The sequence below is a fragment of the Lasiodiplodia theobromae genome (assembly GCF_012971845.1).
Source record: "Lasiodiplodia theobromae strain AM2As chromosome Unknown scaffold_17, whole genome shotgun sequence".
Lineage (NCBI taxonomy): Eukaryota > Fungi > Ascomycota > Dothideomycetes > Botryosphaeriales > Botryosphaeriaceae > Lasiodiplodia > Lasiodiplodia theobromae.
The window spans coordinates 726,805-741,531 of NW_023336377.1; the positions used below are offsets into that span (position 1 = coordinate 726,805).

At 54.7% G+C, this 14,727-nt stretch overlaps 4 protein-coding genes across 4 annotated transcripts; 2 read left to right on the forward strand and 2 right to left on the reverse strand.

Moving 5' to 3' along the window:
• On the reverse strand, nucleotides 1–3,331 carry LTHEOB_6150 (WD repeat containing protein; the record flags this gene model as incomplete). Its single annotated transcript, XM_035515375.1, has 3 exons — nucleotides 1–1,645; nucleotides 1,698–2,791; nucleotides 2,846–3,331. The coding sequence occupies 3 exons, from the start codon at nucleotides 3,329–3,331 to the stop codon at nucleotides 1–3; spliced, it is 3,225 nt and encodes a 1,074-aa protein (XP_035373281.1).
• A 1,499-nt stretch (nucleotides 3,332–4,830) lies between these two features.
• Nucleotides 4,831–7,055, forward strand: LTHEOB_6151 (Glucose-methanol-choline oxidoreductase; the record flags this gene model as incomplete). Its single annotated transcript, XM_035515376.1, has 3 exons — nucleotides 4,831–5,179; nucleotides 5,273–5,879; nucleotides 6,125–7,055. 3 exons carry the CDS (start codon nucleotides 4,831–4,833, stop codon nucleotides 7,053–7,055), a joined length of 1,887 nt encoding a protein of 628 aa, XP_035373282.1.
• Nucleotides 7,056–7,253: 198 nt separating this feature from the next.
• LTHEOB_6152 (Zinc finger protein) lies at nucleotides 7,254–8,033 on the reverse strand (the record flags this gene model as incomplete). Its single annotated transcript, XM_035515377.1, has 1 exon — nucleotides 7,254–8,033. The coding sequence occupies one exon, from the start codon at nucleotides 8,031–8,033 to the stop codon at nucleotides 7,254–7,256; it is 780 nt and encodes a 259-aa protein (XP_035373283.1).
• Nucleotides 8,034–12,247: 4,214 nt separating this feature from the next.
• LTHEOB_6153 (Major allergen Alt) lies at nucleotides 12,248–12,858 on the forward strand (the record flags this gene model as incomplete). The annotated part of the gene is made up of 2 exons (XM_035515378.1): nucleotides 12,248–12,642; nucleotides 12,726–12,858. 2 exons carry the CDS (start codon nucleotides 12,248–12,250, stop codon nucleotides 12,856–12,858), a joined length of 528 nt encoding a protein of 175 aa, XP_035373284.1.
• Nucleotides 12,859–14,727: the final 1,869 nt, after the last annotated feature.

The following is a 14,727-nucleotide window of genomic DNA, read 5'->3' on the forward strand; positions in this document are numbered from 1 at the left end:
CTATTCTTCAGTATCTTCGGTCGTCGCCGCATCGACGTCATCGCTGTCCCTTCGGCCAGAAACGGAGCCCTGGCTGAGCTGCCTCACGTGTTTCTGCACGCTCTTATCGATCCTGCGATCCAGCAGCTCCACCAGGCGCTCCGAGTACTGCTCAAGCAGCTTCGCCATCGACGCCTCGTCCATCGCTTCGCTCTTCACCTCGGCCTTGCCACCCTCATGCCTGCTTTCCGACGAAGCGTGCCTGACTTCCTTCGTCTTGCCCTCCCCTCCGAGCGCGCTGGACGTGATGCGCAGTTCGCGCTCCAGCTCCTTCTGTGCATCCGCAGGTAGTTTGTCCTGGCTGGTTCCGAGCTTCTTCCTGAACAGCCTCAGGCTCTTGCTCAGGTCGCTTGCAGCTGCGGCCAGGCCTGAAGATTCGCGCAAGTTCTGGTTGCTGCGAGTCTTGGAGCGGGAGGAGCCGAACGAGGGTCTGCGCAGCGTGTGGTGCGAGCCCTTCGGGCTGTGGTGCGGCACCTTGGGGCTTCCGGACGACGCAGCGTGAGCGTGCTTCAATGTCGGGCTAGGCGGTGAAGGCGACCGGTTGCTGCGCCCATGTCTCCGGCTGCTCGAGCCGTGCGGCCCGTGGCTCTCTTTCCCCACCGGAGAAGGCTCCAACTTCGGCGCGGAACCGCCGTGGAGCGACAGCTTGGACGACTTCTTGCGCAACGAGCCCGTGGGAGACCTGCTGCCCGTGGGCGTGGTTGCCTCGTCATCGCCAGACCGCTGGTACTTGGCAAGCTCGGATTGAGACAGGACACGCCTAATGGGTGGTCTGCTCGAAAGTAAGTCCTTGCCCGGAGTAGCAATGCCCGCCAAGTCCCCGCTCTTGCCAACGTCGTAGGAGGACGAGCGTGAAAGCGGTAGCTTGAAGTCGAGGTTCCAGATGAAGATTGTACCATCGACTGCGACGGTTACCAAACCCATCTGGTCGGCATCGCCTTCTCCACCATTGATGGAGATTAAAGCAATGTCAGTAACACCTTCCGTGTGGCCCCAGTCACGGCCAAGGAGGTTCCCATTCTCGTCGTAGATTCTGACCGACTTGTCGGTGCTAGAAACGCCGGCGATAACACCTTGACCTCTCGGGTTGGTGAAATGTACGAGGTCAGAGAGGACAACAGCCTCGCCACCGTCTGCATCCGCCGACTTGAAGGAGCCAACTGGCTGTCCAGAGATGATGTCATACTTCTGAACTTGCCGATCAATGGTTGAAACCACGAGAATGTTCTCGTTATCGGCATCAAATGCCATGGAGACGGGCGTAGACTTCAGGGTGATGGTGCGAGCAATGAGGAAAGCTTTCAATACAGCTCCATTCTCCTCCCTGGTCATAAAGTCTCGCACGACCACCGTACGATCCGTAGAACAGGAAAGAAGGTGTGCTCCGTCCTTGGAGAAAAGGACGCCAGTGACGGCGCTCGCATGTTCATCCAAGGTCTGCAGAACATCCCAGGCCTCTCCGATCTTCTGGAAGACTTGAACAGTCCGATCCCGTGCAGAGGTGACGACCAACGGGGTTTCACCCTCGTGGATCTCAATGTCGGTGATCTCGCTTCCGTGAGCCTTGAGACTGAAGGTGCACTTGCCGGTCTGGCCGTCGATAATACTGATTCCTAGGTTAGTAACGGGAGATTGACTGAACGAGAATAGAAACATACCTGAGCACACCGTATCTGTCTCCGGTAGCAACGAAGCCGACATGAGGAGATGGTTCAATGGTCCTGAGCTCGTTGACCTCATCGCAATTCTCAAGTTGCTCCAAGTGCACTTTGATGTCACCTTTTTCAGTTCCATCTGGAGCCCAGAATTTGATGAGGCCATCTGCAGACCAAGTAACAAAAGACGCGTCAAAAGAATTAGAGAGGGGAAGAGAGTGGACGCCCAAGACAGCGTCGCCCTGAGCGGGCAGCTGTTGGACAATTTTGTTAGTGGATGAGTCACCATCCGTCCCCACTTCCAGGAGACGAATGGCTCTTCTAGTGTCCACCGTGACCAAGAGGTCGCCGATGGGCGCCATGGCGATGATGAATGGTGTATCATGATGAAATTTAGGACTTGTTGGCGATCGCGGGGGCGATCCAGGAGGCGACTCGTCTCGCGAAGTTGGCGTAGGGGGCGGTGCGGCATCAACCAACTTGCTGATCTCCATGGTCGTCATCTCGCCATTTGTACCAGCAATGTGCAAGATGCCGTTAGAATCAGCTGCCAGCGCCGAAATTCCAAAGTCCGCGGATGCCACTTTGAACAACCGCTGAGCGCGGTCCGAGTCATCCAGGAGACAGATGTCCCCTTTCTCCGTCGATACGAGGGCCTTCGTGTCGGACACGGCCACAATGGAGGAGAAGTTCTGTTCGACCAAGGAGCCCAGAATGCAGTTCCTTCCGGGAAGAGTGATGTTCTCTTCGCGATGCTTCGTCTTGCTCTGGACATGCTGCTCTGCCTCGTCAATGCGCCAGACTTTGGCGTGTCGGGTGCCCACGAGGACAAGGCTATTTCCAAGCCATGCCATCTTGTTGATGTGGTTTGTGCATCTGTTACTTGCATGTAAAGTTGCTGCACCAGTGCGGGGGTTCAGGCTCCAAATGTAGAGGAAGCCATCATTTGCAGCACCCAAGCTGGCCAAGTACCTGCAGTCAGGACTGAAAGAAACGCACCGGACGCCAAACTTATGTTCGGATATGGTGGCGATGGGTGTCTCGGGTGGGGCATCTGGGGCGGTGGAGAAGACCAAGATCCTGGGCTTGTATCCCGTCTGGTCCAGGGGTCAGCATTCGGGTAGCACCCCTTGGTTCACGATAGGCCTCACCTCTCCTACGGCGATATACTTTCCATCAGAGCTGAATGCCACACACGTTGCAGCCTTTATCCGGTCTTTCGCTGACGACGACTTTCCACCTGGCGAATCAGCCCAATCGCCCGCCGCTGAACCATGCAAAGAGGCGCCTACACCGGCATCGCGCGAAGACACGGCTCCGCGATTGCGCGCATCAGATGCGGGGGTGCCGTAGGCGGCGGAGGCCGTATGGACGGCCTGGGTTGAGGGGTGGGCGCGGAAAAATCGCTGGGTAACCTTGTGGTCCTCGTCGATGGTGGCTACCACGGCGGCAGCACCTGCGGTGAAGGCGACACGGCGCTCGTGGGGTAGGCTGTCGAAGGCGAGGGCTGAGCCGATGGTCGAGCCGACAACCTGGCGGAGCGACAGCATGTCGTCGGACCGGCTCGGCTTGCTGAAGCTGGATCTGGATTTGCTAAAGGGCGAAGCGGCGGGAACGAGCCGGAAGGCAGGGTTCATAACTGTCTGATGGAGCGGTGAGTGCGCCATCCCGGGACATGGTCCGTTCCGCGGTACAGCTCATACCAGGTGGATGTGGGTATCTGAATGCGGTGTGGCAGCATCTCAGAACCCCACTTGTTCGACAACAATCGTGCCTTCCTCCCAATTGCCGTCGTTGGCGCGGCGACTGCGCTGGCGGAATGCGGCTGTGACTTGGCAGGAAAGGGTGGGACGACGAAAAGGAAACGTAAGAGCGGCGGGCGACGGTCGGGGCACGGCAGGCACGAGAAGGAAAAAATGGAGAAGGAAAAGCTGGGTATAAGGAGCGACAGAGCTTGTGAGATAGAGGACGCGGCGGCGCCGGTGGTGTCTTGGAAGCGGCGCGCCGTTTTCTCGAAGGAATCCCGGAGCGCAGACCGGCGTCAGTGTGTGGTGTTGGCCCTTCTTTCAGGGGTCGCACGGGCCACGAACAAAGAAAGAACACCCCCGAAGCCTCCGCATTTTCGTCGTGGCGATCATCATCATCGTCATCATCGTCGCCTCCCCCGCTGGTGTTGCACGCACTCCCCTGCAGCCTTGTGATGTACCGTACCACCGCCGTCGCGGTTCATGCATCTCACATGCAGCTCGCTTTCCGCCACGCGATGCGGCTGCTGATGTGAGTTCCAGCTCCGTCGGATCCTGGAACCTCGGTTGAATAAGGCTAGTCGTAGCTCGCTGCGCAATTTCACCCCCCACTGCGGCTGGGATTTGCCTCCAGCCAAGCGACTCTTTCGTCATGGACTTACTAGCGACACGTCGTCATTCATGATGTGTTTTTCAGCTGTCACCGAACATCAGCCAGCTTGACGGCCGATCTCGCTGCTCACTCTCAACCAACGCACACAATTGAGTTGTCAGTCTCCGGTCAAGACACCAGCACATCTGAAGCTAGCTGTTAGCCGGAGCCGGGGCGAAGCCAAGCCAAAAAGTAAAGACGACCAATTTCCTAACTAATTTCGCAACCTCGGCAGTCATCTTTAGATACACCGGAATGGTTCGCTGTGAAGCTGTCGTAGTTTTAGACGCAAGTTCGGGGAAATGGAATCCCAATCACACGACGATATCCACAGGAATATGCGGCCTACTTCATCCTTCGCAACCGGTAGTTCTACGGTTGCGCAATTGGACTAAATTCGACTACCCTGCGCAAGTGGCATGCGAAATGTCTTGCATGTAAGCTGTAGCAGCCGTTCATTTCGGAGCTGTGCACAGTTTGCACCACCTCGCCAAGGAATCGGAACGGAAGTAGTGAGGCCGCTATCTGGAGGACGCCTCTTCCCGGCTGACATGCCTGATCGGGGAAGAGGCGTTCCCCCGCAATCCTTCTCCATGCATGCAACATCACCAATTGCAACCTACTCGGGTCCCTCGTGTGACTTGAACCTGCAGTAATCCTTCGAGACGATTCATAAAGCCCCGAGGTCTCCTCATGGCTTGGCTCGCCCTTATCCTGTTGCGGCTTCGTTAATGGCAACATGTTGTCACGCTTCCTTCCCCTCATTTTTAGTCTCGGGCTTTTATGCAAAAGTGCCCACACGACAGTCGCTACCAATGGGACCTACGACTACATTGTCGTGGGTGGTGGGACCGCGGGGCTTGTCATCGCCAATAGGCTTTCACAGGACCCGTCAGTCACAGTTGCTATCATAGAGGCAGGCGGCTCTGTCTTCAATGACCCGAGAGTGCAAAACACGACCAGCTTCGGCCTATCACTTGGCTCTGAACTTGATTGGCAATATACCACTCTTCCGCAAAAATATGCTGCAAATGACAGCCAGGTTTACCATGCTGGGAAAGCCCTCGGTGGGACTAGCACCATCAATGGTATGAGAAAGTCCTATTTCATGTGAAAGATTATATCAGAGAAATACGTAAGGACTCTATCTCGATATGAGCACTAAAATAACTCCCCGACAGGCATGACATATATCCGGTCCGAAACAGTTCAAATCGATGCCTGGGAGAAGCTCGGGAACAGCGGCTGGAACTGGAATTCGCTGTATCCTTACTACAAGAAGAGCGAACACTTTATCCCACCCACACCATCTCAAGCAGCTAACGGGGCAGCTTACAACCCCGAATACCACGGTTTCGATGGGCCTTTGGCTGTAGGCTGGCAATATGCTGCACCGCAGCGGAACAACTCTGCCGCCATTATCAAGGCCACCTGGGAAAATGTTGGCAGCCCATACAATGAAGACGTCAACGGGGGCTATATGCGTGGATACAGTGTTTGGCCATTCACCGTCAACGCAACCACGAGCATCAGAGAAGACGCTGCAAGAGCGTACTACTATCCTGTCCAGGACAGACCCAATCTGCACGTCTATTTGAACACTACGGCACTTCGACTGACCTGGGACGATGAGGAAAAGTATGGCAGCGATTTGGCAGCATCAGGAGTAGAGGTCTCTTCTAGCACAGGAACCATCACAACCTTGAAAGCTGCAAAAGAGGTGGTAGTGTCTCTGGGGGCAACGCGGACTCCATGTTTCCTGGAGTACTCTGGTATTGGAAATCCTGCGTAAGTGCCGAATGCTTTGATTTTTGTCATTGCCTTTCGAGCGGTATCATGACTTTGCCCAAAAACATCAGCTCAAGCAACAGGCCCTGGCAATATTCTACCCTCACCATACCACCATTCTTGGGAATTGGGCGGTCAACTGGCAATGACTTTTTCTCTACTTTTGTCCCATCGCCTTGATTTCCTCTTAGTGGACTCCACACCGCTCTCAACTACACCCAAAAGAGAATCTAACAGCACAGCAGCATCCTCCAAAAATACTCCATCCCCGTCCGCATCGCCCTCCCGACCGTCGGCGAGAACCTCCAAGACCAAGTCAACGTCGCCCTCGCCGGCACCCTCTCCCCCAACGACACGACCACCTTCCTCGACTACCCCCCGCAAGTCACCTACGCCACCCTCACCGACCTTTTCTCCACCTCAGACCTCTCCGCCCTCGAAGCCTCCGTCCGCGCCGCCATCCCCTCCTACGCGGCCCTCAACGTCGCCAACAGCGGCGACCCCGACTCTTCCTCCTCCTCCTCCTCCTCCTCCAACAACAACTCGACAGCCATCCAAGAACACCTCCTCACCCTCCAAGCCGACCTCCTCTTCGCCAACGCCGCAACCCTCCCCCTCGCCGAGATCCTCAGCGCGCCGATGAGCGCGGCCGGCGCCGTCGCGCTGCCGACGTGGGCGCTGCTACCGTTCGGCCGCGGCAGCATCCACATCTCCGCTGCGTCGCCGCTCAGCGTAGGCGGCGCAAACGCGAGCAGTTCGCCTGCGATCAACCCGAATTTCTTCATGAACCCGTTCGACAACGCCGTGCAGGTCGCCGCGATGCGGTACGCGCGGCGGGCGCTGGTGACGGCGCCGTTGGCGGGGTACGTGGTGGGCATGGCGGCGCCGACGGTGGGGGAGGTGCCGATGGATGGCGACGATGCGGCGTGGTTGGCGTGGGCGAAGGGGGTGTATGGGTCAAACGCGCACCCGGTGGGGACGGCGGCGATGATGAGTCGGGAGTTGGGCGGGGTGGTGGATGCGGAGCTGCGGGTGTATGGGACGAGGAATGTACGGGTTGTTGATGCGAGCGTGTTGCCGTGGCAGGTGTGTGGGCATTTGACGAGCACGATTTACGCGGTTGCGGAGAGGGCGGGGGATATTATTACGGGGAGTGCGAAGGGAGGGGACGAGTGACTGCATGGCTGGGGGGAGTTGTGAGGATGATGAGGGCTTGGATTTGGCTGCTAATCGTACAAATACATTCTAGACATTGGGTCCAACTGCTCACAGAGCCAAGACGCAGCTTATCCGGTGAGACAGGTTCAGGCAGGCCAGCCCGCATATCAAACGATCTCCCCAAATACTGTGATGCAGTACGCCATTCCATGCGACTCATGATGAGGAGAAGGTAATTGCCCTGCGGCTTCCAGCCGTAAGGAAGTTGTTGACGCTCTTCTGCACGCCGTCGAAGCGGATGTAGTTGCAAGTCTGGCTCTCAAGGTGGTTGAACAAGGCAGCCAAGGTGGGGAACTTCCTGCCGCCGCAGGTGCCGCGCTTGTTGGGGCAGTGGTAGAGCGGCGCTTGGTGAGCGGGGCTGAAGACGTGCTGGCGCAGACCTTGGGCACTGCCAAACTCCCTGTGGCAGATGTAGCACTCGTAGCCATCTCCATTCCAGGCGGAGCTGGGATCCCACTGGGCGTTGTGGTCCGTCTCGGTCCACTCGAGTAGGCGCTCGGTGATGAAGCCGTCGGGGTCGCGCTGGCGGAGAGCGCGGTGGATGGTGGCGCGGTCCAGATTGCGGGCTTTGGGACAGGACGAGGATTCCAGGTGGCTGGAGACACCGGAGGCGGTGGTGAAGGCGGCATTGCAGAAGGGGCAGATGACGTTGGCGCCGCGGTGGACGCGCGAGTTGAGGTGCTGCTGCAGGTTGTTCTGGCTCGGGAAGTACCTGTCGCAATCCCTGCAGTGGAGATGCTTGTAGTGGCCCTCGTCTTCTTGGTGTTCATCGCGGTCGAAGGCGGTGCGGAAGGCGTAGGTGCAGGTCTCGCAATCGTAGGGGTAGCTCCAGTGGTCCTCTTCCTCCATGTGCTCGTCGACTGACCATTGGGAGTCGAAGCGGGCTGTGCAAGTATCGCACTCATACTCCCAGATCCAGTGGTCGGTGTCATTCATGTGCTGCTTACAAGCGCGCCAGGTGGCGAAGCTGCGAGTACAGTGGTCGCACTCATAGCGCTGATGGCCAAGGGCAGCCATGTGCTGATTGCAGGCATGCTGGCTCCTAAACGTCCTATCACAGGTATCGCAGTCGTACATATTTGCTGGATTCGAGTCGAGAAGGTTGATTGCACCAACAGACTTGCTGTGGAGAAGCTTCCAGTACCTGGTGTGTTGGGATGGAGGCAAGGGACGCGCGGCAAAGACTGGCAGCGTACCGCAATGTTCTCCAGCACAGTGGCTCTGATAACTATCGAGTGAAGAAGAGTGTGGGGAAGGTGTCAAGATGAGCTGTGGGTTAAATAAGTCGTTCCTATCGCGGTGGGGCGGGACAGGCCGGGGTACTTTTTGCTTCTTTATGTAGCCTTATCAAGTAACCGTTTGAGGCCCTTCCCAACGCCATCAAATCAAACCCAGTTCCAGCGCTCGTACGACAAGACTCCCACCATGACTTGATGAATTCTACGACTGACTACATGAAATCCCTTGCATTGGCGCTTCGCCTGCCATCCTGGCCGGCGGCCGCAGCGTCATTTCTTCATTGCGGCGCGGATGTTTCACCTGCAGCTTTCAACGGTTTTGTGTAACACCAAACCACAAACGGCTGCCATGACGTCCGACAGCTCTTATCTTCGCCTATTTTAGCCTTTTGAATTGCACCTGCATAGGAACAATGCAGATGCCATTACCAAGTCTCTTTGCTTTTTTAGAGCATTGTGCCTATGAGCAACATAAATGTACACGTCTATATCATCATTACACACCAGAGCAAACATGAGTACACACCGCTCGACCTGCATGCATCAACTTTCTTTCATCTTGGCTGTCGCTATCCGATTCCTGAATCATGCGAATTTGTCAACTTTCATGCTTAACTACCGCGATTCATTGCCGTATCTTCGTTTTTTTTTTGATTTTTGCAACCCCATGCACCTCCCCCAGTATATCCCCCATTGTTCACCATCCAGCCTTGCTGCGCACAATCTCAGGGCAGATAAGCAAAGCGTCTGCGAAGAACAGAACGTGGATTTAGAAGCTACAACTCACGCTGCTTGAATGAGAAAATTAGCTGCCGCTCCACCAGCCGCTTTCTGCACCAACCCCAGCAGCGCACTTCCGCTTGCAGACCGGCGCGGCAACGTGCAGACCTTGAGACTGCTCCTTACATAAGAAGAGCGCGGACCCAAACGCCCTAGATCCCGACGGCAACCCGCCGGATACAAAGACAAGCCGTGACAGCGGCTAGAGACAGCCCAGGCGATGCGATCAAAATTCCATTCGGTAAGGACGCCGCGGATGTCGATGCTGCTGCACTGGGCGGGGGATTCCGGCGTGACTTCGACACTGGGGAAGCCGCTGGATTCTGACGTAGATGAGAATTCTGTAGGATGATCATGGAATTGTCAGCTGAATACCATTGTGCATCAACCAGGCATAGTGCCCGTCAGTAGTCTGAGTCCATTGTTTGAAGCTGACACGGTCGTCTTCGCTGCAAATCGGAATTCTGGATGCTCCCTATTTCCCTGGGTCTTCGAAAGCGGCAAGATTCTTGGCGCGAAGACCACCACTTCCAGCAAGTCAAACATCCGACCGGCAGAGTTTGCAAGTGTGGAAAGGGCTGGCAAGCTGATTCTGGGCGTTGTTCGGGCGAGGGCGCTGCTGCAGCGCCGCACCCCGAAACTGGAAGTCGGCGCCGCGCCTGCCATCACTTTATCGGCATCTTGGATCAGGACGTAGAACAAAACGACAATCATGACACTCGCATGCGGCCTCATGCACGCAAAACTATTCCTCGCGCGAGAATGAATATGGGTGTGCGCGGAATGCTCACGATTGCAAAACGCACCGATCTTGAGTTGCTGCCCTTTTGAATATCCACTATGTCTGCTTGCCTTCGCGCTCAGGTCTACCTGCCCGGCACCAGAGGCCTTGCCTCTCGTAGCAGTGATATCTGCCTTCCCTCTCCACGAGCACCTGCTTAGAGCTCATGCAGTGCCTTCGCCTCCCGGGACATCGCCCCTACCATAACATTTGACACTGCCATCCTTCTGTGTAAAGAGTGAAGCTGCCGTGCAGCTGCATTGATCGTCTACTTAAGGGCAGCCTCTCTTCTTCTTCTCCTCTTCTTCCTTCATCACCATCCACCCATCGCCATCATCCGCCAGCTTCATACATTTGACCCCTTTCATCCATGATCACAACTCTTCAACCCCTTCCTTTTCTCTCTCGTGTCATTTGGACCTCAGCATGCACCTGCAGGTCTCTCCCCAGCAGGGTGCTTCCTCACGGAAACGCCGCTCCCAGGTCGCAGTACCTTGCCTTGGTGTCTCGTCATCATCGGTCATTTCAACTTCAGTTTCCTCAACCCTCACCAACCCAGCTGCAAAGGACCACAACAGAACAGAAAGGTGGGTGAGGGATGAAGAAACACCTGGATCTGGTGTCTGAGGCTAGCCCGATGATGATAACCTCTTCGTGTTTCTGACCCACCCACTCAGCTCGCACAAGCGGCTGATAAATGTGTGTCTCTCTCTCTTCTTATAGGTGTCCCTCGACCGCTCGATGACGCGCAGTCCGGTCCAGCGACGTCCCGTCCCACGGCTCCCCGAGTCCCTGTTCCACTGTTTACCTCTGCGATGCTCGGACCCTTCTCGCCAGCCATGGACCAAAGCGTGGCACTCGCACGCTGGATACTTTGGTTGGGGATATCATTGGCTGGGATGGGTGGCGTTGCGTGGATCCCTAAGGGAGAAGGCGCGGAAGCAATGAGGAAGAAAAACAGCGGCTATGTTCTTCGGTCACCATGGTACTTGGCACTTTGAGTTTTCTAGTTTAGTGATGTGCAAATAAATCTTTTTCTGCTCTTCATGACCCACTTCTGAGACTTTTCGTGCTTGTGAGCAAGCTGTCCGGTCTGTGTTCCCTCCATGGCCTCTTCAACACCGCCATGTGAAACCGCCCTTCAAGCCCCTATTCGGCAGCGCATTCATGTGATCATGAAGGAACATGAATACGGAGATCAAGCAAAAGAGACTTCACACAGGGGAACAATGCATAAGATTTTGGATCGGCGAGTGCGCTTGCTCCAGGTGTCACGGCACGAAAGTTGTTGCCGGACTGATGGTAGTGAGTGTGCTGGTAACGCGGTGGGAGTTTAGAAAGCAAGACTATCGGGACAACGGCAATTAAAGTACCCGAACAGGGAAAGTTTCTATAAACTACATTGTTTCAATAGACCAGCCCCCTATAGGGCATGTGCTGCCGGTCAAAAGAAAGGTTGCCAATTAATGCATGTTACACTCTTGTTCCAATATATGAAGGGCCGATTTAAGCTTGAACAGCACAGAGCACATTAACCTTACTCGATACTCTCCCCAGAACTTGGTATGCCAATCGGCAGAGTTCCTCGTCCACCAAAATAAAGTTGCGAACCTGTGACTGACTCCGCATTCGGACTTAACTCGTTCTCTGCCGCTTGCTGTCCCTGGTTTCCGAGGTCAAATCTATTTTTATCTTTGATCTTCCAAAACCGGACCCCATCGGATAGTGACTGTAGCTTAGCTGTTTTTAGTTTACGCTAGTTTACGAGACAGTGAAGACATCTGAGCGACACGCCATACACCATTAAGAATCTAAAAGTGGTCATTTTAGAGGCGCAGCATAGCACCTGCCACGTCTATACTCGTAGAGAAGCTCATGTTAAGGGAGAAACATCACCCTTTTGATCTAAAGCCGAAATTACCGACGGCCAATGACGTAGTGGTCGAATGCACCTCCCGCCGGAACAACCACGGAGCATCCGTATAACCCCGCCCATACGAGCACTAGCTGCTCTGCTCGAGGCTGCGCAGAGTCCAATGACCACACAGCAGCCCTTGTCGAAGTAACGCTGGTCACGACACCCTTCGTAGTACAAGCAAAATACGACACCGCTCTGAAGATTATGACGTCGGATCATGGGGGCATTCTCCCGCCACTCGCAAAACTCAGTCCTCTCTCCGCAAGACGAGTACGAGCTGGCCTGCATATATAGAGACCGACTGCACCCTCGTAGTGATCTCCATCCAGCACCAAGCCCTCAACATCCACAAGCCGCTAATAAACCACCACTCAACCCACCCACCCATCCCTCCAACTCCCAACCCAACCCAACCCACTCCCCCACCACCACCATGAAGTTCCTCACCGCCGCCGCCGCCACCGCTCTCCTCAGCGCCACCACCGCCCTGGCCGCGCCCACCGACCCGTCGTACTCCCCCCCGCCGACGTACTCCTGCCCCGGTCCGGACAAGGAGACGACGAAGTACCAGATCAAAGAATTCAGCACGCGCAAGTACGACGGCAAGACGATCAGCACGCTGTCGTTCCGCATCCTGGCGACGAACGGCGGCACGCTCGACTTCGAGTGCATTCCGTACGACCCCGTGATCAAGGGCGCGACGCAGGCCTTCGAGGACGGCAAGGTGTATTTCTGCGGCGAGAACACCTTCTTCAGCTTCAGCTACACCGCCGGCAACGGCGCCGACAAGAAGAACGAGTTGTTCCTGTGGCAGGAGGTTTCTGAGAAGTGAGTTTTTTGTTCCTCCTATACTTTTTTGGTAAAAAGGGGTTGTTGTAAAAGTTTTTGTTTGCTGACGAGTCGAATTGCAGCAACACTATTGGCGGAAAGGCCGACTTTGATGATCCTATCTGCCATGCCGGTGGCTCTTCGATCAACGATTTGGTGTGCACGGTCCCTGACCAGGTCTACCTCGCTGTCACCCTTGAGAAGCTTGGTGCTTGAAGTGGTCGGACGTTATTGGTTGGATAGGAGGAAATAAGTTGAAGTGGTTGCTCCGTATATTTGCATCTCGGGAGTTTAGGTAATACTGCATGGTTAATCGCAAGCTTCTGAAACTTAATTATCAACCTTTTCAACACTGCATGATCATCAAGATGCTTCAAGTGAGGACCGCGCTGCATTATGATTTACAGTCATCAAATATGAATACGACGCTACTCATTTGAATTAACAAACGGCGCCGACTTGACATCACTATCGCTGGATAGAAATGCACAGTTTCTGTGACGAGTGTAAAGTGCACAATTGATTGGGCGAAGCAATTTGGTACATTTACGGAGAATTTGAGAGCTGTTTTGATAAGCAAATACAATGCAACGCTTCTATCTGGTCGTCACCAGTAGTTTCGTGAAAGTAAAAGCAGGCGCCTGTTGCTGGTGCTGATGATGGGATTGCTGCGTTCCCACAATATCTGGGGCTTTCTCTTATACTTTCAACCTTGTTGCCCGCTCAGTCCTACATTTGCAGCTCTACTTGAGTTCGCATTGAAAGATGCTTGACAAGTGCTTGCACTCCGGAGAGTTCTTTTTTTTTTCTATCTAAACTTCCACGTGAACCCCCAAAGATGAGGCATGGATCCAGCAGTATGAAAAATGCGATAAATCGGGCTTGGTCACGATTATTGAGACGGTCACTTCCAGTTGGGATTTCAAGACCTCTGAGCATGCCCCAGATGGCTATATAGAGGCCACAACATTGTTCACGTTACTGTACTTGACACATAAGCTACTATTCAAGAACTAGTGTAGCACATCACTTTCGCGTTACATCACAGAATGATTCACCACCGGAATCAAAGCCTTGTTTTTGCATTTCAGTACATGGGTGCGACCCAGCGCCGATCGTGTGCCTCTACATGTTCTTCCCACACGTGCAACCCTTTGACGTAGAAAGCTGTCCATTGTCCGGCCGAACGAACAGCGCATACTGTTGTACGGGACCCTCAGCAAGGAATCGGTCCATCGGGCTCATGTCTTGATGACTCTGGTCACCACCGTTTGACCTCATCTGCACAATGGGTCCGTGATAGGGACAGGTGGTGGTCTGGAAGGTCTCGTTGCCAGGGAGGAGCTGTGCTGGTGTGGACAAGGAGATGCCATGTGAAACGGAGCTTGAAGTCGATGTCTGTTGAGGCTGCGAGGACCTTGTGTGGGACATGATTAGTAGGAGATAGCTTTGAAATGAGCGGAGGTGAATATATACGATGTGGTAGAGGTAGAGCGTGTGGTTTGACTTGGCTTAGTGTTGCTTGATGCCATTTTGCAGGTTCAGACTGCTCGTAGATTCTGTAGAGAACTTGGATAAGGGACTGTGGCCTTGATATTGAGGGTTCAGATCAAGAACGGGTGAAGTGAGGTCGGAGAGAACTGCTGGAGCTCGCTGGCTGGCAGTGAGAACAAGAGATCAGTTTTTATACCTAATTTGTTGGTACAGAACTGCGAAGTTCAAGCTGTAATCTGACCTTCTGGACTGCCTTGCAGCAAGCCGGTGAAACTCCATCAGACCCAAGCATAATGTCCAGACGCGTCACTGGGTGCCCCAAAAGCTCTGGGCCGGCTTTGGGAAATTTGGAGTTAGCCGTGGAGGACTAGGATTGGCCGAAGCTCTTTTGCACTGCTTGGGAGCAGAGTTGCCTTGCGCCAAAAGTTGGTCATCGGGAGGTGATAGATGCACGGCTGGATCCGCATTTCCATTTTTGATGATATTCGGAGGCGATTGAGTGAAACCAAAGCTGATAACCCTTTCCAAGACCCTCCGACTGGCGTTTACTCCTTTGTCAACGTTGGCAGTGTGGGGTGCCTGGAACGTGGT